Raw genomic sequence first — 27722 nt, forward strand, 5'->3', positions numbered from 1 at the left:
TCTAATTTCATTTATATGTTAACTTGTAAATTTCATTTTGATGTAATGATAGAGCCGTGGACCGAAACCTCGATGGAACCTCACTCGACTCTCCAACTCGATATAGTCCATCTCCTTTCAATCCATTGAGATACCTATCACCTGACTCCCCTATAAATTGGGTAGGTAGGGTTTCCTAAGTCAAGACTCGGTTGCCCTTCTTTCTTCTATTGCTTTCTTCGAATAATGATTGGGATAAAATTCTATCTCGTTGTCTACTTCTTTGTATAAAAACACTTGGTGTTTACATTCAAAGGGGAATGATGTAGACACATAATTTTGTCCCGTCAAAAATATTTCTTATTTCGATATCACACAATTTAACCCCACTTTTATAATTTTTCCCAAGAAAATAAATAACCACCTCATCTTTTACTTATTTATGTATTTATTTTTGTTTTTGTTTTGTTTTATCCAAATAACAAGTCATAACAAACTTTGTCTCATTCTAATATTCCAACAACTCACCCAAGCAAAAATGGACACCTAACCTCTACCCCTTCAATTAAAAAACAACACCTCATCTATCACCTAACCACCCCATACCCCTACCCCATGTGATCCCTCTCTTTTTCTTGGTCACAAAGAAATACACAATATACATATACACTGATGGGGACCCAAATTGGGGAATAATTTCCATAGATAGAGAATATACACACAGAAATCCTCTCCCATTCTTGAACAACAACAACACAACAACACAAAAATCCACCTTCTTCACTGACCCTCAAAAAGATTCCACACACCAATCCTCCATTATTTTCAATTTTTACTCTACACATACACTGAGAGATTAGAGTGAGAGACGAAGGGAGATCCATGAGAGAGTGAGAAATGTGAGAGTAAAACAATAAAGATCTGAGTTTGAGTGGGAGAGAAGGGGTATAAAACATGGGAGCTAAAAAATGAGGAGATCAGGGGTAACAGTTCCAGCGATCTCACACCGAAAAATCGCTGGTAAATCACCAAAAATCCGACCCCGTCCCTTTTCTGGAGAATGCCCAATGAAAATCCATCGGAAACCGCTGGGAAACCACCAAACTGACCCAACCAGTCCCAATTTCAGTGAGATCTGCCAGAAAAGGAACGGAGCAACGACGGAGACTTCGGGTTCGAGTATGGGTACCTCTTTATTTCTCGATTTCGATTTGGGATGTCGAAAATAGAATGAAAAGCACACATCGAGATTGGTTTGTTCGTTGTTGAGGTTTGGTTAGAGGCTTTGAATGCGGTTCTATTCAGTAGGATTATCTCCTGTTGAAATAAAATTGAGGTTCAATTCTTCTACTCTATATCTTCCTATTTTTATTTTAATGTGATGTTCATGTTATGATTTACGTGATTCGTGTGGTTGATGCATTTGATAAGGTGGTTAAATAATTTTATTTTTCGTGATTTATTATTGACTTTGTATGAAATTTGATTAATCATGTGGGTGGAAAGGAATTTCGGGAGGCGGAATTGAAAAGTGATTAAAAATGAATATTGATTATTTTGATTTGTTGACAATTTTTAAATTCGGAATAAGTATTGATGTCGTTAAACGCAATAGTATCATGATAGGTTGAAATTTGGTAGGCAAACGGTACGTCGGATAAGCAAATCTAGAAATTGTGAATTGTTGGATGATTTGAAATGATTGTTGAATGATTTGGTTTTCTAGCACTGAAAAAATGTATTCATTTAGCCGGGGAATGCCCCAAGACTCATTGTATTTATTCTCCGGGAAATGCCCCGACGTATTATATTGGCGAAGGATGTTCGTGATCAAGACCCTAGGCATCGGGTAAAGCACGGGAGCGTAGTTCAGGATTAGTGTAGTTTAGAATAGGATTTATTTTTCCGCATTTTTATTTTGGGACTGTATAATTGAACTGAACACTATATTTTGAATTTGTTTTGATTCGTGTGTTTGATTGATTGTTATATGTGTTTTTGTGTGGTTTATACATTTGTAATGTTAAATTAGTCGATATACTCCACCAAGCGACCGTGGTCGAACCACAGGATCGAGGGGTGCCTAACACCTTCCCTTCGGTCAATAGAATTCCTTAACCAGAATCTCTGTCCGCGGATCAGTTTTAGAGTCAAACTGTTTTGAAAAAGGATTTTCAAAGTTGACTTGGCACACCCGATTTATGTCAAGTGGCGACTCTGAATTTAATTGTAAATAATCCTTTTCGAAACAAATTTTCATCTTTTTGTCACTTTAATAATAAAAATACTTTTAAAACTCTCAAACTTAAAACGAATAATTTGGGGTTAAAAAAGGGGTGTGACAAGGATAAAAGGTGCAAATACCACTAACTTTGCAATATCGATTTATACCCCTTATTGAAAAATAGTTCATGCATAATCTCTTGTCTAGCAAATGTGATATACTTATTATTTTGATTAACAGGCCTATATTTACTAGATTAAAAGAATTTTAAAACTCATTTTTAAATTTTAAGAATGTCATATTGCTTTAAAGAAATATATCATTAAATTTTTAACCCTCAAATCCGACTCAAATAAAAAAATCCAGTTCCTCTTTTACTCAGTCATAAAATGTATTTGAATCTGGTCTGAATGAAAGAGAAATTATTTTCTTAGATAGGTTGATTCTAGATAGAGTCTAAAGGTATAAAGGAAATGGGTGGTTTCGTAAAATCATGAGACATTTTTTGAATTAAAAAAATAATTTTAGAATCTCTTAAAATTCAATCTTGTAACGAAAAGGATAAATATACATTATTTGTTAAACGTTAAATATATCTACATAGACCATTTGTTAAATGACGCAGATATGTACATGTACTACTTTTTGAGAGATGTATTTTCCGTATTTACCTAATTTAATGAAAATTTGTCTTAAGATTTGTATGTTTTGCAGGTTTTGGAAGTGAGTATTTTAATGATTCTGAGATTAAGAGTGTTCGAGGCAACAAGAACAATGTAGAAGAATTTCTTGAATCTCTTTTAGGTGTTCTTGGTTCTAAGGCCAATGAGGAATCGTTGGTGAGTAAATCAAATTACAAAAGTACAATTCTCATTAGTAGTTAACTTTTTTCTTGTTTTTCAATCTCTTCGAAAAAGTCAAAAGAGGTTATTCATTTTCTTACTATTTATCTTGTTAGGAGGAATACACAAGATAATTTCTTACCTTTTGACACTTTAACAATCGTGAGAGGCACTTCATAATCAATTTAAGTTTGGTGCGCTAGAATATAAAAGATATTACATAAACAACTTTTGTAAAAGATAATTATGAGTAATTTTTCCTTTTTAATATAAATAAGTGATAAATAACTTATTAGAACCTGTTAGAATATACTGATGCTATATGACATATATGTTTCAGGCAAACTTTGCAGGGTGGGAGCCTCCACATGGACATTTCAAGCTTGAACACCCATGGAAATAATACTTGAAGATTGGTGACCTAGTTAGAAAATGTGCTTGTCATCTTCTAGTTCTTAATGGCAACTTAAACTCTAAATCTGAGGTATATATATAACACCAACTTTCCTAATAAACAAAAAAGACTATAATATTTTGTCTCAATTTATATGGTATTATTATTTATCAATTTTGGAAGTCGTAAAATGTTTCATACCATTTAAAATCTATGCAATTTAATTAAGTTATTCAAATGTTAAACTTTAATGTTGTTTCACATCTAATAAAAGTGATCTGATAGTAAAAAAAATCATTTATGTATAACTTAAATTCTACATATTATTATGATAGTTCTTATTCTTACACGTAGTTGATTTTGTAGGAACCAACCGAATTTGAGAGAAGAACAGAAGAAGCATGCAAAAGAATGATCACGGAATCTAGCAAAGCCTTAAAGGAACTTGCCTTGTCCATCAAAACCATGACACAACCTTTTTCTTCAATAATCCATATATCTAATGCAAAGAATGTCATTGATGACCTTAAAAACACACTAGAAACCTCAGAAACCTTCTTTCAACACGACGAATCATGCGTCATGGATTTCATTCCTGCCGCATCTGTCATGTCCTTACTTATTGCCATCAATGAATGCGTCGACGAAATTTCTAAAGCCGTCGAGGAGCTTTCGATAAGAGCACATTTCAAGAAAAAGGACGGGAGGAGGAGAGATTTAAGTTCGACCGAAGCGGATACGGGGGAGAACCGACCACCATCCCGATCGCAGCGGCCGCAGATAATGCATAGTGGGACTATGAATCCTGTTGTTGATGATGATGTAGAGGAAGGTGATTTTATTACGATAGAGATAGATGGCAATGTAGAATGAACAGAAGTGGTAGTAGAAGAGTTCAATCGAGTGAGTAATAATTCAATAAATATAAAAAAAAAAAGAGGAACCTTTTGTTATTTGGACACGAGGAGGCACCACAACAAAAATAATGGAAGAGCCAGAAACGTCAAAAACTAAAGGTGAATTAGCACATTCAGTAGATGAAAAGTTTTATGATAACATCCAATTTCTCGAATTCATATCATCGGCGATCGTAACAGCAGTAGTGGAAGAGATAAAGACAATGGAGAAAAAAAAGAGAATTTATCAACTTAGTTGATGCAAAGCCTAATGATAACACTCACTTTTTAGATGCAATTATGATTGAGGTTAATCAAAACTAGACATTTATATAAATTTCAAATAAAATGTGAAAAGGAGGGGAAAAAAGATATAGATAAGAATAAGGAGCGAAATTTATTCTAAGTTGTTTTATTTCACTCCTAGAATCTATAAAAAGAAATATATGATCCTTCTCCGAAATCAATAAGCCCTATGATTAAGTTGTTGAAGTTCTCTAAAGTGAGTTTGCATAGAGTTCAAGTTGTACACAAAGATCTCTCTAATATCGGTGTTTTTTTAATTTATTTTAGCTGTTATAGAGATAATATTACTATAAAAACATATAATATAACATGACATAAATTATCTATTCAACAATAAACATGACTATTGTAGTAAATGTTATTAGAAAGGATGTCTATTATAAAAAGATCTGATCAAAATTTTACACCATTAGTCAACTTTTTAAAACCGTTTGATCATTTTTTTCTTAGAGTAGGGAAAATGTCATTATTATAAATTCAACAATTTAAAAAGATTTAACAATAAATAATAACAATAACAATATTATATTAATTATAATTTTACAAATGAAATCTAGGTAGGACAGTGTGTATGCAATCTTATCCTACCTTATTACTTTCTCTGTTCTAAAACTTATTCATTATTGACTTGACATACACTTTAAAAAATAATAAATAACATGGTTAATTTTACTATATTACTCTTTGAAAATAATAAATTTAATATTTTGAAAAAATGCATTGAATATAACTAACTGTATAGGTAATTATCTATTGATTTTTAAAACTGTACAAAAATTACTAAATATCTCTCTTTAGTAATATGAACAAGTAAATATGGACGGAAGATGCACGAAGATATATAGAGCTTTTACCATGAATCATCAATTCAAAGAAATTATTTAGAGTAATCATACAACAACAACAACAACAACAACAACAATAACATATTTAGTTTATTCTCACAGAATTGGAATCTGATGAGGGTAAAGTGCCAAAAATATTATTTAAAAAAAATATTTTTTCTTTAGTTGAGAAGTTGAAGTAAATAAATATAGTTGGTTTCTCATCTTAATTTTTTCTTAGTTGACATCATTTTTTTTTTTGCAAAGTCTTGGCTTTTTAGCCTCTTTGTCCGCTCTCCTCCCCACATGCCCCCACACGCCTTATCCCATAAAGATTTTTGTACTATATCGATTTTTAATTCTTGAAATTTAACCTTGAAAATATTGATATTTGAAACTTACTCTTCTCTTATCCCTTTTTCTAAAAAAGAAAAAAAAATAACTTTGATGCCACACTCAATTATTGAAATATGTAGTTATCTCATCTAAAAGCTTAGTATTTGAAACTGGAAGAACAAATAATTCTCATGGAAGATCAAACTCATGATAAACATTGATATGCAAAAAAATATTCAACCTGAACATTTCTTTCAACTATAAATAGAGTTGTTTGAAGTCTTTTCACTATACAATCATCCTATCTCTTTCTCTTTCTTTTTCAAAACTCCTTCAGTTGTTTTAAACTTTTCTATTTTCATGGAGATTGATTCAACAAATCAAGAAAATGTTGGTGCTTACACCAATTGGTGCAACAAGGTCAAAGATTTTTCAAAAAAATTCAAAAAAAAAAATTGAAAAAATTGTCAAGAACATAAAGCACATCGGTAAAGATGATCCACGAAAATTTTGGCAATCATTCAAAGTAGGATTAGCTCTCACACTGGTCTCAATGTTTTACTACACAAGGCCAATGTATCAGAGCTTTGATGAACAAGCAATGTGGATTGTCCTCGCTGTGTTGGTTGCTTTTGAATTCATTGTGGGTGATTTTTTTTTCTCTGCATCAATCTTCTATGTTGGTACACCTACAAATAAGATAGAAATATTATTAATAAATAGTTTCTATTGTTAAATAAAATAATTATTGTTCATCTTATTTTGTAAGAAATTAGGGATAGAATCAAAATTTATGTTAATTGGATCGAATCTTAAAAAAAATTGATAGCTCCAGATTATTTGAAAACAAGATGAATATTATACCTGATTTCATGTAGATATATCAATTGATATTTATTTTTCATATGCTACCATATCAAAGAGTATGAACAGAGAATTTGGTACTACACTAGATGGTGCATTTGGTCTTAGAGCTAAATATTTAGCTAAATTGAGTGGGGAAGAAGGGCCAGATCCTATAATTCTTGAAATTTTGATTTTCATTGTAGGTATGAAAATGCAACATATATAAGAGCACAAAGATGTGAAACTAAATGAAGTCAATATTTTTTTCATACACAAAATCATTAAAACTTATTTTATTTAATGACACTCACTTAAATGTTAATTTCACTCTGACTATTTTCTAACCTGTCTTTGAAAAATCGTCATTTGTATGAAGCTTCGAATTAAATAAGTAAAATTCTAAGGCAACGGCAAGTGAAATTTCTTTTTTTAAAAATAAAAAAGAATCCACGGCCAAAAACCTTCTCATTTAAAAGTATAACAAGAAATATAAGAAAAATGACATTTTAATCAAACAAACTGAAAATAAAGATATACGATCACAAAAACTGAAACGAGTTTAAGGAATACAATTTTAACCCCTTTCTAATGATATACTTGCAGGTACTTAAGGCACATTCACAAAATTTTACCTCCATATTAACAAAAAAAAATGACTATGAAACTCTGATATTTGTCTTGACTTTCAGCTTAGTCGTTGCCTCTAATTATCAAACGGAAGATTTACTTCTGTTTGCTCAGCAACGGATAACCACCATTCTTATTGGTGTCTCCACCGTCATGGTCATATCTATGGTTATCCATCCGTTGTGGCCACGAGAAACCTTCATAAGCTTGTTAGTGTCAATCTTGAAAAGCTAGAAAACTTCTTAGAAGGTTTATTTAAAAAATAAATAAATAAATAAATTCACGCGTTGCATATGAATTTGTTCATTTTTTCATGTAGGAGGCGTTTAGCAACACACGTTTAAGTTGACAATAAGAATATAAAAAAATTGTCAAAGTGACATAGCGTAGTCTTAATTGAGGTCTTTAAAATGAACACCGTCCACTTTAGGTGCTAAAATAAAAGTTCATATCAAGTTTAGGAGTCTGTCGATGTGTTTGATCAAAATCATTGAGAGAGTAATCTCTCCTAAATAAGATTCTTTAGTGACGTTATTGTTGATGTTAGGAACAATCTTCAGTTATAAAAGTTCATATATGGAAAGTTTTATTTTTCGTTTGACAAAATAAAAATCAATTAGGTAATCTTTCATTCTTTCCTTAAAAAAATAAAATTAAAATATAGTAAGAAAATCAAGGCGGTGTTATCATATTTATGATGAAAGAATGTGCGGACAAATGCTAGAATAATGATGGACTCAAGATTTTGAACTTATGAATTTCTTACGTCAATTTCAAATTAATTATACTCCGCGTCATAAAAATTTCAAATCAATACGACGTTTCTCTATTCTCTAGCATGGTCATAAAAATTCAACGCCATATCTACCATGGTCATACAAATTCAATGCCATATCTATACTAGCAGCGTTACCATAAGCATCTATCATCACGCTCTGAGATTACAATCAGATACTCAATCAACTGAAGTATTAAGATTTTGATGCTTTGAGCGTTTTCGAGTACATCATTTAACGCTAATTATTTTCTAATATTTTAGTGCCCTTTTAGGTATATTAAATGAATATTGATGACATCATGTGACACACTTTATAATGTGACTTTTATGATCATTTTATTCTTTCAAAACCAGTGGGGGTTTTTTTTTTGTTTTTTTTTAGTATTTCCACCTTCTTTTTATTTTATTTGTCTATTAAAATAAATCAAATATTATTGTTACCGATTTTTACTAGTTTTTGTAATGTGTGCTACAAAGAAAAACTATATATCCTAGTTGTCATTAGTATGTATTTATGTTAATCACCTTTTTATTAAACCGCAAATAACTAAAAATAAAGCAAATATCATTTGCATACTTTTATGATCATGTCATATTTAGAGAAAAGTTAGTGGCAGATTTAGAATCTCCTCCCTCATTTATTATCTTTAATTATTTGTGCAAACAAAATATTATTATTATCGCAACAGTTTCTACAAGTACTTATAATATTTTGACTTTTTATAACAACTTATGTGTTCTATAAAGTGAAATTATCTTTGTTGATTTTAGTATGTATTAATGTTAATCTCCTTTTTATCAAGCTTTTAATAACTAAAATGAAGGAAATTTCATATATACATGTTATGAGGTTTACAACATTCATAATTATGTCACAACATTCATAATTATGTCATTCTTTTGAAAAATTCAATGGAAGTCAAATTCAATGACGTTTCTTTTCTAGTATTTTCATCATCTTGTCTTATTTTTCTATTAAAGTAAATAAAATATTATTGTTATCAAAGTGCTAAAATATTACTTGCTAAATCAAAAAAGAAAAAAAAAAACTTTCAACTATAAATAGAGGTGTTATAGATTCTTCCATTATGCAATTCTTATCCCATCGCCTTTTTTTTCTCTCATTTTTCTCTCCCAACATTCATTCATTCATCTTAATTTTATTTTTTTTCATGGAGATTAATTCAACATATTCAGAAAATATTGGTGTCTTCATCAAGTGGTGGAGCGAGATCAAAGATATTTTTAAAAAAATTAAGAAGAAAGCTGAAAAAATTATTAAGAATATAAAGCAGATTGGCAAAGACGATCCAAGAAAATTTTGGCATGCATTTAAAGTGGGACTAGCTGTCACTTTAGTCTCATTATTCTACTACGTTGAACCACTATTTCATAGCTTTGATCAACTAGTAATGTTGGCTATACTCACTGTAGCGGTTGCTTTTGAATTCACTGCTGGTAATTTTTTTCTATTTTACCACAATAATCTTTCAATTTGGTGCATATGCAAAAATCATTATCTCTGTTCCTAAGCAACAAAAATCGTCTCTAATTCTATTTAATGACGAATCGGCGATGGATATCGAAAATCATGTTTGTTATGGATTATTTAACGACAGATCATCTATGAATTATGTATCTAATTTTTTGATGTTTTATTTATTTATTTAGGTGCAACTATATCAAAGAACATAAATAGAGGAATTGGTACGACCTTAGCTGGTGCATTTGGTCTTGGAGCTAAATATTTAGCTGAATTGATCGGGAAAAAAGGACCAGATCCTATAACTCTTGGGATTCTAGTCTTCATTGTAGGTATGAAATAAAAAGCATACGTATATATGTGTGCGCGCGCTCGTGTGAGAAACTGGATGACATCTATTTTTTTTCAACATAAAAGAGATAAGCATCCAGTACCCCTTCAAACTATGGCCAAAGTAGCTACGACACACTCCAACTTCACATGGGTTCTATTACCCTCTGAACTCAATTTTAGCGTATTTTTGTCACCCTTTTGTGCTGACATGACACCTTTATTACATGAAAATGAGGTCACGTCAGTTAAAAAGGTGTTGTATCAATTAAAAAAAGGTGATAAAAATACACTAAAATTGAGTTCAAGAGATAATAGGACCCCTATAAAATTGAAGTGTGTTGTAGCAACTTCAGTCATAGTTCTGGAATACTAGATGCCTTACTCTACATAAAATCATTAAAAGTTGTTTCACTTAATGACACTAATTAACTTGTACTTTCATTAAAGATTCCACTTGTTCATTTATATTCACCCTAGTCCTATTTGACTCATCAATATTAAATCTATGAAAGATATAAAAACTATAGAAATTTATGGTCATAATAAACCTACCATAACATTTATATATTAAGATTTTTAAAATTTATGATGTTAAACATGATTAAATAATGTTCACTAACCATTTTTTGGTCCATTTTTGAAAGCTTCTTATTAAAAGTAAAGTGAGAAGTGCAGCAAAGATTATCATTTTTGTTAAACAAACTAATTAAAAATAACAAAAATAGGATCATGTAAACTGAAATGAGTTAAGGAATATAAATTTAACCCCATTTCTAATGATACATATATACAGGTGCTTTAGGTACATTTATAAGATTTTATCATAGTTATGACTATGGAATCACGATATTTGTCTTGACATTCATCACGGTTGCTGTTTCTGGTTATCGATCAGAAGATATTTTTCAATTAACTCACCAACGGATATCCCTCATTTTCATCGCCGTCTTTACTATCATAATCATCTCCATGGTTATTCGACCAGTATGGGCCGGAGAAGATCTTCATAAACTTATCAGTACCAATCTTGAAAAGCTAGCAAGCTTCTTAGAAGGTTTGTTTCAAATTATACGACATTATTTTTTTTTAATTTGTTTCATAAAAATTAATTTCTTTCCAATTTAAAAACTATTTAACTTAAAAAATTTATTTGCATAATGAGAAGTTTCTAAGCTTTTAAATTAATGTTATTAACTGATTTTCTTAATTGGAGAGTCCACATAAATTGACTTGATGGATTATTTAAGAAGAATTTTATTTCATAAAGAAGAAAATTTTATTTTTTTTTCTTAAACTTCATATATTATCAAACACATTAATCATAGAGGTTGAAATAGATGGAATATTATTTAACTTTCTATCGCTCGATCAACTTTTAAAAATTTATGTGGAACAATAAATCGATAAAAAATTATTTTTTTTTTTGCAGGTTTTGAAAGCGAGCATTTGCATATTTCTAAAATTAAGAGTGTTGAAGGTACCAAGAACAATGAAAAGAAATTTCTTGAATCTTTTTTAAGTATTTTTGATTCTAAGACTACTGAAGAATCTTTGGTGAGTAAATTAAATTACTAGTTGAACTTTCTTTTCATTCTTCATAGTATCAAAACAAAAAGTTACTATTATTGATTTATTATTTTCTTATTATGACTTGACCTTTTCTTGCCTTTTTAATCACTTATGTTAACATTCATGAGAGTCACTTTATAATGAATTTTAAAATTTTATGTTGCACATACTTCAAATGTAATTGTCGATAACTTTATATAACAAGTTAAATTGTACTGATAATATATGATTTAATTCTCTTTGTAATTAATTAATTTTATATTTCAGGCAAATTTTGCATGGTGGGAGCCCCCTCATGGAACTTTCAAATTTAATCATCCATGGAGACAATATTTGAAAATTGGTGACCTTATTAGAAAATGTGCTTGTCATCTTCTAGCTCTTAATAGCCACGTAAACTTTAAATCACAGGTACATATTTGTACGAATTACTAATAACAAGTGGTCGATTTTTCATAATTTCCTCGTGACAACTATTTAAGAATGCACAATTAATGTACCAATTTGATTTTGTAATTTTTATGTAAATAAAATCCAGAATAATAATTAAACGAATTTCTTCTTAAAAATCATTAGAAGTTCTCAAACAACCCTAAAGTGCTTGAAGATAAGTTTGAATCTATTAATAAACTATATATATATGTATATATCGTCATATTTGTATGAATTATTCTTTCTTTTTTTACAATTATGTGTTCAATCAAATATCGTCACACAAATCAATCGACTAATAAATTAATATTTGCTTGCCATTGTTGTGCATATTTTTTTGTCCAAATATCTTGTGAAAATACCTTAGGCTAGGTCTAGTCCTCCTTTAAATGTGAAATGAGAACAATATAAAAATTATAACTAAATGAAAATAGAAAAATTATTTGCACTGATGATATATACTCACTTCGTTCTTTAGTTGTCATGTTTTGCTTTTTGAAGTTAATTTGACTAACTTTTTAGCTAAATTAAATTAGTTTAATTTGATATTTTAAAATTAAAATTTTGATATTCAAAAGCTTTATGAGAAGACCTATTATTAAGTTGCAATCTTTCTCATATCAATGTGATGAAAAGTTACATTTTAAAATATTTGTTAAAGTTTATGTTGTTTGGCTCTTAAAAGGAAACTATGACAACTGAAAAAGAACGGAGAAAATATAATTTAAATTTTATAATGTATAGTCAAATTGACATAATATTACTAAAATTCTAATTATACACGTGGTTGATTTTGTAGGTACCAACCGAATTCGAGAGGAGAACAGAAGAAGGATCCAAAAGAATGATCGTGGAATCTAAAAATGCCTTAAAAGAACTTGCCTTGTCCATTCAGACTATGACACAACCAATTTCTTCAATAATACACATACGTAATGCAAAAAATGTCATTGATGACCTCAAACACACACTAGGCACCTCAAAAACCTTCTTTCAACACGATGAGTGCGTTATGGATTTTGTCCCTGCAGCATCCGTCGCGTCCTTACTCATCGATGTTACTAAATGCATCGACGAAATCTCTGAGGCCGTCGAGGAGCTTTCGAGTAAAGCACATTTCGAGAAGAAGAAGAATGATTCATGTTCGACTGAGGATGACATTGGTAGTGACTTTGTTACGATTGATATAGCTGACAACGTCGAATCACCAAAGAGAGTAGAGATAGAGGAGGTGAATCGAGTGAATAATCCAATAAATGCAATAAAGGGGGAATACTTCATTATTTGGATACGTGGAAACACCGCAACAACAGTAGTGGAAGAGACAAATATGTCAAAAAATAAAGGAGATTTTATGATTTTTACTAATATAAAGCTTTATGATAGTACTCAATTTTTTGAATTAGTAGAAGTGAAAGTGCTGGAGGAGGCAAATCGAGTGAACAATCCACTAGCTGCGAGAAAGGAAGAATATATTGTTATTGGGATATGTGGAAACACAACAATACCAATAGTGGAAGAGATGCAGACTGCGGAGAAAAAAGAAGACTTTTAAATTTAGCTGATATAAAACTTTATGATAACACTTAATTTTTTGGATCAATTGTTGTAGAGAATTTTTTGGATCAATTGTTGTAGAGAATTGTAAGTAATTGCAAATGAATGTGTAAAGGGAGAAAATAGGGATAGGAGAGAGTAGGATAGCTATATTTCAATTAATTTTGACATTGCATGATAGAAATTGAGTAGTTTGGCTCAATGAAATATACTAAAAAAAATGCATAATTTTTAATGAAAAATCATTGAGAGAATAATCTCTTCATAAAGTAGTGATTATATTATGAATTTTATTGAGTATTTGTAGATATTCAATTTATAAAAATTCAAAAAAAATTATCAAGAAAAAAGAGGATCACCCAAATATAGAAGATTATATTTTTCTTCCGAAAAAAATAAAAGTCAATTATAGTTAACTCTTCACCCTTAAAGAAAGGAAAAAATTCAAAAGAAAATTTAGGCAAAACCCTAATAGTTCTATCATGAAAGAGTGGCAAAAATGACAGAAAAATAATGAATTTAGGATTTTAAACTTATGAGTTTCTTAATTTTAAATCAATATTGTACAATTATAATGTCACAGACCAATTGAGTTTTGAGTTAAATATTATAATACTTTAGATAAACTTTTTAGAGTAAATACATAAAGTATTCCCTGATATTGTTCGACTTTTTTAAAAAGACACCTAAACTATACTTTCGACCTATTACCTCATGAATCCTACTAAATGCACTCTCCCTTCTTCTTCCTGTTCACCTGTCTTCTTCTTGTTCCCTTCTTCTCTTTCATTACTTCTTCCATTGTTGTTGATCGTTGCATATTAAATTGAATTCACTGTTAAAGTACGCCTTAATTGTTCTCCCTATTAAATTGAATTCCAATAAAGAAAAATTTCATTCAATTGAGGAATGCGGAAAACAAATTCAAACAACATAGTGAATATTTTCTTGAATTGGTCTTTAGTAGTTTTTGTTCATTCTTGCAAACAAAAATTCTCGTTTAACCCCATTTTCACATTTTCTTGAATTGGTATTTACTTCTAGCAATAAAAATCTAAAAGGATTCCAACTTTAACCCCATTTCCACATTTTCTTGAATCAGTCTTTACTGATTTTTATTCAATGGTGTTAGCTTACGTAGCATTTTTCTCAATTGGTATGGGACCAGTAACGTGGGTTTACAGTGCAAAGATTTTTCCGTTGAAGCTCCGGGCAACTGGTTGTAGTATTGGTGTAGCAGTGAACAGAGTAATAAGAGGAGTAGTAGTGTCAATGAAGTTTTTGTCCCTGAATAAGGCGATAACGATCGATTTTACTGTTTTTACTACTCCTTTGGCTTCTTCTAATGGCTGAATTTCACTTGGAACAAACTCAATTGTCTCCGCCATGATTGATACTCAGTCACTTATCATATTCAAATAAATGTGAAGATAATTGAAACTAAGAAATTTAACAATTCACCATCACTCTATTAATGGAGAAGAGAAGAGGAAGAGGAAAAACAAAGCACTATTAATGAAGATTAATGGAGAAGAAGAAGGAAGAAATAAAAATAGAAAGGAAGAAAAAAAATACTAAAATAGAAAATAAAAAAAATGAATCTTTTTATTACATGTGACATTTTCTAATTCGCTGGTTCAGACATATTTTTCACTCACGCGCTTGCTATGCGTGTTTACACGCAGAGGAAAAATTTAAGTTAAAATAGTGTATTTACAACGGACTAAGTAAAAATCGTGAGGTAATAGATCGGAAGTAAAGTTTAAATTTCTTTTAGAAAAAGTCGAACAACATCAAGGGTACTTTATATATTTTCTCAACTTTTTAATATAAATATATAATGTAGGCAAAAGTTTCTATACTCATGTTAACCTGTAATCATTGCACTAGATCTATCCTCAGCTAGAATACTTATACTCATAATTAAATTTGAGCTCTAAAAACAAATAATATTTTGATACGAGTGACTTTATCTCCCTAATTAACTTACATGAATCTGAATTAATTAGTCGAGTCAGTAAAATTTTAAGACCATGAATAAATTGAAACAATTCCTCGATTTGCCTTGACTAGTATTGGTTCATCTACCAGTTAATTTGATTTTTTGAATTTTTCACTCGATGCCAGGTATCTGCATTAGGGAATATGACTTTAATTAACCTAGCGAGTTTTGTGATGGACCACCATATTGATCTCTAATAGTGCTCGTTATCATGTTTTGCAATTGTTGGACCGTTAATATAGCTACAAAACAGACTAATTTTTATATTTTTTAAAAAGTTAATAAAACTGAATTTATACATTGCAAGGTCCATTTTTTGAGAATGGGAGGGCGCTTCTCACAAGATTTTTTTCATTAAGTGAAAACCTATAGTATTAGTTAAGAAAGGAATAATAAGCAAGTAAGATTTAATGACTTTTCTTTTCTGTGCATTGCAAAATCCATTTGTGAGAGAAGAAGGGCGCTCCTCACAAGATGTTTTTTCATCCAATGAAAACCTATATATTAATTAATGAAGGAATTAATAAAGTTAGATTTAATGACTTTTTTTCTAGTTTCTCCCACCTCTTTTGTTTTATTCAAACTATTACAATAGCTAAGATATTATTGTTATTAGGATAGTTACTACATGTACTTATAATATTCCTATATGCCAACTTGTGTGCTCCACAAGGAGAAATTATCCTTGTTCACATTAGTATGATCTAGTGTTAAATCTCTTTTTATCAAGCTTTAAATAACTAATATGAAGTAATGTCATTTGTACTACAAGGTTTATGACTTTCATGATTGTGTCATACTTCTTCAAAATCAGTGGCATATCTATGTATCAAGAGAGGAATGAACAACGAAAATAACATATTCAGTGTATTCTCATAAAGTTGAGTTCGAAAAGGATAAAGTGTACGCAATTTATGCCAGTACTTCAAAAGAAGTAGAGAGGTTATTTCTGATAAGAGAAGAATCAAGCAAGTCAAATGCATACATGGCATGTGTCTGAAAAATGGATCGGGCTGACCCGGCCTAGCCCAGCCCACTAAGCAAATTCGGCCCAATATAACTCAGTCCGATTAGTCCATGGGCTATTGGGTACCGGATATTAGGCCAGGTTATTTTTTGGTCTGGACCCGGTTAACCCGTCCCGGATCAAACTCGGTTCGGACTCGTCGGTTAACCGGTCCGAATAATTTCTTTTTTTTAAATTGGATTTTGTACAAAATTGGACCGTTGGGCCACTTGACCGTTGGGCCCAACGGCTATATTACCGTTTGGACCCTTAAAACGGCTCCAATGGCATTTTTTAATTAAAAAAAAAATTATTTTAAATATTTTTTTTAATCCCAAACAAATTTCTATAAATACCCTACACTATCAAATCATTTTTCATACAAATTTTCATTCTCACAAATCTCATTCTCTCTCAATTCTCAAATATTCTATATATTTAAATTCCTAAAGTTCTCACTTTAATTTTTTAATTTTGCGATTAGAAAGTACGAGTGGAAGTTTCTAAAGTCGCAACCTTCGGATACTTCCAAAATTTGGTATTATCGTTCTATCTCTTACGTTTAATTTTTAATTAGTGTATTAATTGTTGAATATTTCATTTTATTATATTTGTGTTTTGAATTTTTTTAGTTTAATTTATATCATGGATAAATTAAGAAACCTCGCCACTAAAGGTGTTAAAAAATTTTATCTCGGAAGTGGTAGTGGTAGCAAAAAATAAATTACTAGCGGTAGAGGTACTTCAAGTAGTAGATATACCCGTGTGCTTTCGCATCCGGTACCGCTTGGTACACCTTTTGAGGAAGAAATAGGTGTAAGTGCTCACGATATGAATTATGTAGAAGCTCAAGAAAATTACGGTATAGAAGAAGAAAATGAAGTAGATGCGGTTAATTTAGATAAAGATTATGAAAATATTGGTGAGACACCCGCAGTAGAAAATGCTAACGTTAGATCTGAATTGGTTAATCTCTCTCCCCGTCCTCCCCATACCCCAAGAGCTCGTAAAACAACTAGAATTGCATGACAATTTTTTGAACGTATATCAGATACTGAGGTGCAATGCAATATTTGTCAACAAATATATAAGCATAAAAACGGAGGCAAGTAAGGGGTACGGGTACATTAATGAGACATATAGGTGATGCTCACGAAAGAGAGTTAAATATTGCACGAGGTGATGGGGATGTTGGTGGGCCAATGCAAATTAGAATGGACCCAGCAACCGGTCAGGTAATGAAGAAGTATAATAAATTGAGGGACCGGGAAGAAATAGCTGAAATGATAGTTGTGGGTTGTTTATCGTTTAGTTTTCCTTCTTCTGATGCCTTTATTCATTATATTCAAGCAATTTATAATCCTATGTTTAATGGTATTCCTAGAAGTACTTGTCGGTCTGATATTTTTAGACTTCATTTACAATATTATTTTTATTTATCAACATTGTTAAAAAAATATTCAATGTAGATTGTCCCTAACTTCTGATCTTGGTCATGCTGTAAATAAAAATTTTGTCACTGGATGGATAATAATTTTGTGATGCAAAAACGTATTCTTGCTTTTTTATATGATGAAGATCGTAAACATACTGGAGATTTTATTGCTGATTCGATTGTTAAAGTTGCAGAATTTTATGGTATCGAAAATAAAATCTTATGTATTGCTTTTGATAATGCTTCTAACAACAAGACTGCTATAACAAAGTTAAAATCTAAGTTATCTCTGCCGTTACCTAAAATTTTTCATATTAAGTGTGCATGTCATATATATAATTTAATTGTAAAAGATGGTCTTGAGTTTTTTGAGCTTTATATTGAAAAAATCCGTCTTGCTGTTGATTTTATTCAAGGAAATAATCGAAGAAAAAAAATTAGAGAATTTAAAGTTAAATGTCAAGAAAATTGACTTGCACCGATATTGATGCCTGAGGAAATTGATATTAGATGGAATTCTACATATGATTTTTTAAAAACTTGTTATAAATATAGAGTTCCTATTACACTAACTTTTAACCAACATTGTGGTTCATTTGTTGATTCTGTTGATTGCATGCTACATGATTTTGATTGGGTTGTAATTAATGATCTTGTTAAGTTTTTAGAAAAAATTTATATAGCTACGGTTGAATTTTTCGGTGCTTATTATCCTACTGTTTGTAATATTTTGGCATATATAGCCGATATTTCTGGTTTGTTCAAAGAATATAAAAATAAAGAAGGTTATAAAGAAGTTGTTGGTTCCATGTTTACTACATTTAAAAAATATTTTTTCCTGATTCCCCCTATTTACTTGGTTGGTGCTATGCTAAATCCGTGCATGAAATATAATACTATGTGCCACTTTAGTACTCTTATTTATGCTAACATAGAAATAAATACTAACAATGATTCTGAATAAGTACAACCTGATTTGTGGACGGCTATGGGTGATGCGAATGAATACATAAAAAAATTATATAATTACTATGCTGATTTAGTTGATTTAGCCGTACCTACAAATATCACTCCAATTGTCACTTCTCATCCTCCCAAGGAGCCATCCGCTTCTAAAAGGCCGGTACATAGTGGTTTTCCTGATTCCTCTTATGATTTACCTTGTTGGAACAGTGTTGATGAGAGAGCTTACATATCAACTTATCGGGAAAAGCTTAAATATTATTTTCGATTGCTGCCAGAGGATCGCAGACAACGGATCAACACATTGGATTGGTGGAGGAGTATGAAACACAATATCTTGTGCTTTCAAGATTAGATAGAGATATCTTGAATGTTCCAATGTCAACTGTTGCATCAGAGATCACCTTTAGTCAGGGACGACAACAGCTTGGAGACAACCGACACTCATTGGGAAGCAATGCAATGAATGTTCTAGTTTGCCTCAGAGATTGGATTAGAACGGAAAGAAGAAATCAAGGAATGGAACTGGAGCCGAACGATGAACAGAAACTTGAAGAAATTATGTCTTCACGGGAGAACTCAGCAGAATTAAGTCCAATGCATGGTTTTGGTCCCGTTGACTTTGACTATCCTATGTAAGTTTCTGTTAATATTAACATGAATGAGTTGAAAAAATTGATGCATAATTTTTAGATTTTTCATTCATGTAAATTATAAATTTGGGATCATTTTGCAATCAATAAAATTCAACATTCATTCACTCCTTAGTCCTTACTTTGTAATTTTTTTCATTTAATGATTTAAATAGAATTTCTAGTTTAAATTAAAAACTTACTTCTAATATATTATTAATTTACTACCAAGTATTATTAGAAGTAAATATACACATCTATAGAAAATATATACACAAATATACAAAACATATGCTACTTAATATAATAAATTAATAATACTTGGTAGTAAATTAATAATATATTAGAAGTAAGTTTTTAATTTAAACTAGAAATTCTATTTAAATCATTAAATGAAAAAAATTACAAAGTAAGGACTAAGGAGTGAATGAATTCGGGGAATTTTATTGATTGCGAAATGATCCAAAATTTATAATTTACATGAATGAAAAATCTACAAATTATGCATCATTTTTTTCAACTCATTCATGTTAATATTAACGGGAACTTGCATAGGATAGTCAAAGTCAACTGGGCAAAACCATGCATTGGACATGATTCTGCTGAGTTCTCCTGTAAAGACATATTTTCTTCAAGTTTCAGCTCGTCCTTCGGCTCCAGTTCCATTCCTTGGTTTCTTATTTCCGCTCTAATCCAATCTCTGAGGTAAACTAGAACATTCATTGCATTGCTTCCCAATGAGTGTCAGTTGTCTCCAAGCTGCTGTCGTCCCTGACTAAAGGCGCTCTCTGATGTAACGGTTGACATTGGAACATTCAAGATATCTCTAGCTAATCTTGAAAACACAGGATATTGTGTTTCATTACTCCTCCACCAATCCAGCGTGTTGATCCGTCGTCTGCGATCCTCTAGCAGCGACCGAAGATAATATTTCACCTCTTCCCGATAAGTTGATGTGTAAGCTCTCTCATCAACACTGTTCCAATAAGGTAAATCATAAAAGGAATCAGGAAAACCACTATGTGCCGGCCTTTTAGAAGATGATGGCTCCTCGGGAGGATGAGGAGCGAAAGTTGTAGTGATATTTGTAGGTACGGCTAAATCAAATAAATCAGCATAGTGATTATATAAATTTTCTATGTATTCATTCTCATCACTCATAGCCGTCCACAAATCAGGTCGTACTTGTTCAGAATCATTGTTAGTATTTATTTCTAAGTTAGCATAAATAATAGAACTAAAGTGGCACATAGTATTATATTTCATGCACGGATTTAGCATAGCACCAACCAAGTAAATTGGAAGAATCGGAAAAAAATATTTTTTAAATTTAGTAAACATGGAACCAACAACTTCTTTATAACCTTCTTTATTTTTATATTCTTTGAGCAAACAAAAAATATCGGCTATACATCCCAAAATATTACAAACAATAGGATAATAAGCACCGAAAAATTCAATCGTAGCTACGTAAAATTTTTCTAAAAACTTAACAAGATCATTAATTACAACCCAATTAGAATCATGTAGCATGCAATCAACAGAATCAGCAAATGAACTGCAATGTTGGTTAAAGGCTAGTGTAATAGGAACTCTATATTTATAATAAGATTTTAAAAAATCATACGTAGAATTTCATTTAATATCAATTTCCTCAGGTATCAATATCGGTGCAAGTCAATTTTCTTGACATTTAACTTTAAATTCTCTAATTCTCGATCTACGATTATTTCCTTGAATAAAATCAATAGCAAGACGGATTTTTTCAATATAAAGCTCAAAAATTCAAGACCATCTTTTACAATTAAATTATATATATGACATGCACACTTAATATAAAAAATTCAAGCAACGACGGAGATAGCTTAGATTTTAATTTTTTTTATAGCAGTCTTGTTGTTAGAAGCATTATCAAAAACAATACATAAGATTTTATTTTCAATACCATAAAATTCGGCAACTTTAACGATATAATCAGCAATAAAATCTCCAGTATGTTTACGATCTTCATCATATAAAAGATCAAGAACACGTTTTTCATCACAAAATTACTATCCATCCAGGGACAAGTTACGGTTAAATAATCATTTTTATTTATAGCACGACCATAATCAGAAGTTAGGGACAATCTACATTGAATATTTTTAACAATGTTGATAAATAAAAATAATATTGTGAATGAAGTCTAAAAATATCGGCCCTACAAGTACTTCTAGGAATATCATTAAACATAGGATTATAAATTGTTTGAATATAATGAATAAAGGTATCAGAAGAAGGAAAACTAAAAGGCAAACAACCCACAGCTACCATTTTAACTATTTCTTCCTGGTCTCTCAATTTATTATACTTCTTCGTTACCTTAGTCCATTCTAGTTTGTGTTGGCCCTCCAACATCCCCACCACCTCGTGCAATTTTTAACTCTCTTTTGTGAGCATCGCCTATAATATGTCTCATTAACGTACCCGTACCCTTTTGCTTGCCTCCGCTTTTATGCTTATATATTTGTTGATAAATATTGCATTGCACCTCAATATCTGATATACGTTCAAAAAATTGTCATGCAATACTAGTTGTTTTACGAGGTCTTGGGGCACGAGGAGGACAGGAAGGGAGATTAAATGATTCAGATCTAACGTTAGCATTTCCTACAACGGGTGTCTCACCAATATTTTCATTATCTTCATCTAAATTAAAAACATCTACTTCATTTTCTTCTTCTATACCGTGATTTTTCTGAGTTTCTACATAATCCATATCGTGAGCACCTATACCTATTTCTTCCTCAAAAGGTGTACCAAGCGGTACCGGAGGTGAAGGCACACGGGTATATCTACTACTTGAAGTACCTCTACCGCTAGTAATTCACTTTTTACTACCACTACCGCTTCCGGGACAAAAAACTTTAACACCTTTAGTAGCGGGGTTTCTTAATTTATCCATAGTATAAATTAAATTAAACTAAAAAATTCAAAATACACAAATATAATAAAATCAAATATTCAACAATTAATACAATAAATAAAAATTAAACGTATGAGATGGAACGAAAACACCAAATTTTGAAAGTATCCAAAGGTTGCGACTTTAGAAACTTCCACTCGTACTTTGTAAACGCAAAATTAAAAAAATTAAAGTGAGCACTTTAGGAAATTAAATATATTGAATATTTGTGATTTGAGATTTGAGAGAGAATGAGATTTGAGAGAGTGAAAAATTGTGTGAAAAATGATTTGGAGGTGTAGGGTATTTATAGAATTTTTTTTGGGATTAAAAAATTAATTTAAAAAGTAATTTTTTTTTAATTAATGGGCCCAAACTAGCCGTTTGGACCCAAAAACGGCTATATAGCCATTGGGCCAACGGCTAGTTTGGCCCAAAATCCAAAATTGAAATATATATATATATATATATATATATTAATTCGGGCCGGGACGATTAACCGATGGGCCTGGACCGGACTTGGTCCGGGCCGAGTTAACCTGGCCCAAATAAAAAAAATGGCTCGGGACTCGGTACCCTAAAACCCTTGAGCTTACCAGGTCGGGTCAAACCGGGCCTGTTTCTTTAGGTGGGTTGATTCGGACCAGGTCAGGCCGGCCCACTTGACACCCTTGACTTGACTAGACCTTAGACTTATGAATCTGTCGAGTCATGAGAGGCCTCCTTGGCCTCCTCAATCGCAATAGTAGCTATCTCAGTGCGAAAGAAAGACGGTTCCCTTAGAATGTGCATCAACTATCATCAGTTGAACAAAGTCGTAATCAAGAATAAGTACTATTTGAACGACTAAATTATGAATGTTACTGTGTTATGGTTTGACAAGAAGATCTTCTATTTGTAGAAGTCCAAAACTTCACCTTAAACAAAAAATTAACCCATTATGGTAGAAATCTTTTCCCATAAGAAAACCGTTTAGACTAAGAAAACCTTTTCAAAGTAAAACACAGTTATAGTAGAATCCAAGTAAAGTAGAAAATTGAGGACAAATCTTAACAAATGCAAACCACAAGATCATGATATTGAAGATTTCCATATGAATGAGGCAGCTAATAAGGAAACCCTAAGAAGAACGGACAGAGTATAAAAGAAAATTTGGCCAAAATAAGTCATTTTTAAAATTAATTCACCAAAGTATTATGTCTATCAAAATTTTTATAAAACTATACGTTGTTGGCAATAACGTATTAGATTTTTTTAAAAAAAATTAACGGACCAAAACGGCGTTAAAGTAGGAATTGTTACTGACAGTAACATTTTTGGCTTAAAACGTTACCAATGGTAACAAGACTCTGCAACTCTGCCGCATCAGACTCTACAAAGTTGATTTGGCATAGTAGCAGAATCCGATGTGGCAGAGTTGCAGAGTCTCGTTACTGTTATTGGTGATATTTTAAGCCAAAAACGTTACTATCAGTAATGATTCCTACTTTAGCTGTCTATTATTCATTTTGGTCCATTAATTTTTTCAAAACCTAACTTCTGACAACGTTTATACTAATTTTATAAAATTTTCAAAAAATAAATTATTTTGATGAATTGATTTAAAAAAAAAAGAAACTTATTTTGGTCAAAACTTAGAAAATATGCACAAAGTAAGGGCAGAAGCATAAAGTGTTCAAGGCAGCTTGATAGTGAATCCAAGTTGAATTGATAGTGGCAATTATTTCTGTAATAAGATAGTTACATCTTTTATATTTTTTATTGCGAAAAAAGTAAAAATCAAGTACGGTAACTTTTGCTCTTTACGAGAAAAAGTAAAATTCAAATATGTTAAGAAAGTAGGATAAACTCTAATAGATCTACGATGAAAGAGCGTGCAAGTGAAAACAATAAGGCAATGCCAAATTCAGAATTTTAAACTTAGAATTCCTACATCCAATTCAAATTAATCATAACCCGCATAGGCATCGATCATCATAAATTGACTTTTTTACCCAAAACCTTTAAAAAAAAAAGTATGAGACAGGGGAAGTTAAGGAGGGAATTACAATGCGGGAATTGAATCTCATTAATAACGTGAAAATTCAAATAGTCAACTAATTGAGTTACTAAAATTTTCACGCTTTGAGGGTTTCTCGACGGGGCACATCATTTGCAATGTTCTTGGGCAAATCACTCTCTTAGATATTTCAGTGCCCTTCTAGGCGGGGCGGACCTAGGTGCATTTTTGTGGTGCTCCGACATCAGTTAAATTCGATACAAACTAGATGTAATTAAATAAAAAATGCATAAAAGTTGATTGAAGATTTAGAAAAATACCCCGAAAATCAAGAATATAGCTGAGTGTTTTGGTTTACAGGCGGAGCCTTAAAGCTTTAGACGCCAATATTCGTATTTGAACCTCTAGAACACATACGATTCTTAAATCCTGAGTTCACCGCTGCGGGGCTTTTCTTTTCACCCTCTTTTATTTTATTCAGCTATTAGAATAAAGAAGATATTGTCATTGTCAATTTCTACTAGTACTTGTAATATTTCAGTCTCCTATGACAACTTGTGTGTACTACTACATAGAGAAACTATTAAATATGTATTAATGTTAATTTACTTTTGATCAAGATTTTAATAATTAAAATGAAGCAAGTACCATTTGTACGTACTACAAACGAGGCCTACGACTTTCATGATATTGTCATTCTTAAAAAAAAATCGTAAACCAATATGTTACAAGGATACAGCCTTCGTCTGTCGCGCAGCCATGAACTAGTCGCATGGGACTTGTTTTAGTGCGGTTTACATCTCCTATGTAGTTTGTGAATTATTACATAGTGAGCAAGTTACCACAAAGTGTTCATCCGAAGGACAGAGACTATGGCAAAGGTTGCGAGTTTCCCTAGGGTTCCAAAAAAAAGGTTACAAGGATGCAGCTTTCGTTTGTCGCTCAACCATGAGCTAGTCTAATGCGGTTTACATCTCCTATGTGGTTTGTGAATTATTACACAGTGAGCAAGTTACCACAAAGTGTTCACCTGAAAGACAAAAACTGTAGCGGAGGTAACACGTTTCCCTAGGGTTCCAAAAAAAATGTTACAAGGATGCAGCCTCCGTCTACCGCTCAGCCATGAACTAGTCGCATGGGACTTGCCTTGGTGCAGTTTATATTTTCAATGTGATTTGCGAGTCATTGTACAATGAATAAGTTACCACAAAGTGCTCACCCGAAGGAAAAAAACTGTGGCAGAGGTTGTGAATTTCCCTTGGGTTCCAAAAAAAATGATACAAAGAAGAATTTGCAAATCTAATTCAATGACTTTATTTTCTAGTATGTCCTTCATCTTTTGTTTTATTTGGCTATTAGAGTACTAGTTCTTATGATATTTCAACTTCCTATTGACAACTTGTGAGTTCTACAAAGCAAAACTATCCATAAAGGCCGTTTGGTTGGAAAATTAGTTATTTCGAGAATAACTATTCCGATATCAGCTATTCTGAAATTAGTTATCACACAATCAAAAAAGAATAAAAATAACATTATAATCGCGGAATAACTAATCTCATGCCATTTACGATTTTCATGATCATGTCATTCTTCTAGAAAATTTAGTGATGGACCTATATATTATAGGAAAGGAATCAATCAAGCTAGTCAAATTCAATGACTTTTCTTTTATATTAGAGTAGGTAAGATATTATTATTATCATATTGCTAAAACAAATACTCCCTCCGTCCCATTTTACTCTCGTCCCAAATTGGGATGGCACAGTTATTAAGAAAAATAATAAATAGCATAGCTAGTTTATCATAATACCCCTATTAAATAATGTTTACATTTTAATTTAAAGAAAAAGTAATTAATGCAAAGGGTAAAATATGGGGAAAAAAATTGTCTTGTCTTGATAAGTAAAAAAGGACAAGTAAAATGAGACATCAAATTAGGAAATTTAGGACGGGTAAAATGGGATGGAGGTAGTAGTAGCATTTGTGACTTTTATTTTTGCTTGACAAATAGTACTCATGTACAAATACTCCCTCAGTCCCATTTTACCCGTCCCAAATTGGGATGGCACAGCTATTAAGAAAAATAATAAATAGCATAGCTAGTTTACCATAGTATCCCTATTAAATGATGTTTACATTTTAATTTAAAGAAAAAGTAATTAATGCAAATGGTAAAATATGGAAAAAAAAATTGTCTTGTCTTGATAAGTAAGAAAGGACAAGTAAAATGGGACACCAAATTAAGAAATTTGAGATGGATAAAATGGGACGGAGGGAGTAGCATTTGTGACTTTTATTTTTGCTTGACAAATAGTACTCATGTACAAATACTACCAAAATTTGATCAAAAGGATATGAACATTAATACAAACTAAAAGTTAACAATTATAGTTTCACACAAGTTGCAATAGGAGGCCATCTTATTATAACTACTTATAGGGAATGTCCCAATAACTACTAATATCTTGTCAACTCTTATAGCCAAATAAAACAAAAAGAAATGGAATATATATATATATATATATATGCTATTTAATCTTTTAGAAGAATGACGGAATCATACATAAAAGTCATAGACCCAATTTGCTTTTTTTTTTAGTTACCACAAACTGCTCATTCGAAGAATAGAGATTGTGGCAGAGGTGAGTTTTCTAGGTTTCAAAAAAAAAAGTTACAAGGAAGGAATTCGCAAATCTAATTCAACGACTTTTATTTTCTAGTATGTCCATCATCTTTTGTTTTATTTGGCTATTAGAGTACAAGTACTTTATGATATTTCAACTTCCCCATGATCTTTTGTTTTATTTGGCTATTAGAGTACAAGTACTTTATGATATTTCAACTTCCCATTTACAACTTGTGAGTTCGACAAAGCAAAACTACCCTTAGGAGAAATGATTGGTAAATTAGTTATCTCGATATTAACTATTTCGACATTAGATATTTTAAAATCAGTTATTTCATCCTTAGAAAGAGATAAAATTAATACTACAATTCCAAAATAACTATCTCATGCAGGTTATGACTTTCATGATCATGTCATTCTTCTTAAAAATTTAGTGATGGACCTATATACTATAAGAAAGGAATCAAGCAAGTCAAATTCAATGACTTTCTTTTCTAGTATCTCCATCATCTTTTATTTTATTCAACTATTAGAGTAGGTATGATATTATTATTATTATCATATATATTGCTAAAACAAATAGCATTTGTGATTTTTATTTTTTGCTTGACAAATTTAACTATAAATAGAGGTGCATTAGAATCTTCCATTATGCAATTCTCATTCCATCATCTTTTTCTTTTTTCTCT

The 27722-nt window shown here is 31.1% G+C and overlaps 1 protein-coding gene across 1 annotated transcript; it reads left to right on the plus strand.

The window, feature by feature from the left end:
• Window positions 1-947: 947 nt before the first annotated feature.
• LOC107861004 (aluminum-activated malate transporter 8-like) lies at window positions 948-13424 on the plus strand. The gene is made up of 9 exons (XM_016706418.2): window positions 948-1164; window positions 2918-3042; window positions 3806-4303; window positions 9348-9510; window positions 9724-9867; window positions 10662-10922; window positions 11298-11422; window positions 11705-11848; window positions 12669-13424. Exons 1-9 carry the CDS (start codon window positions 948-950, stop codon window positions 13422-13424), a joined length of 2433 nt encoding a protein of 810 aa, XP_016561904.2.
• Window positions 13425-27722: the final 14298 nt, after the last annotated feature.

Source organism: Capsicum annuum, chromosome 8 (genome assembly GCF_002878395.1).
Source record: "Capsicum annuum cultivar UCD-10X-F1 chromosome 8, UCD10Xv1.1, whole genome shotgun sequence".
Classification (NCBI taxonomy): domain Eukaryota; kingdom Viridiplantae; phylum Streptophyta; class Magnoliopsida; order Solanales; family Solanaceae; genus Capsicum; species Capsicum annuum.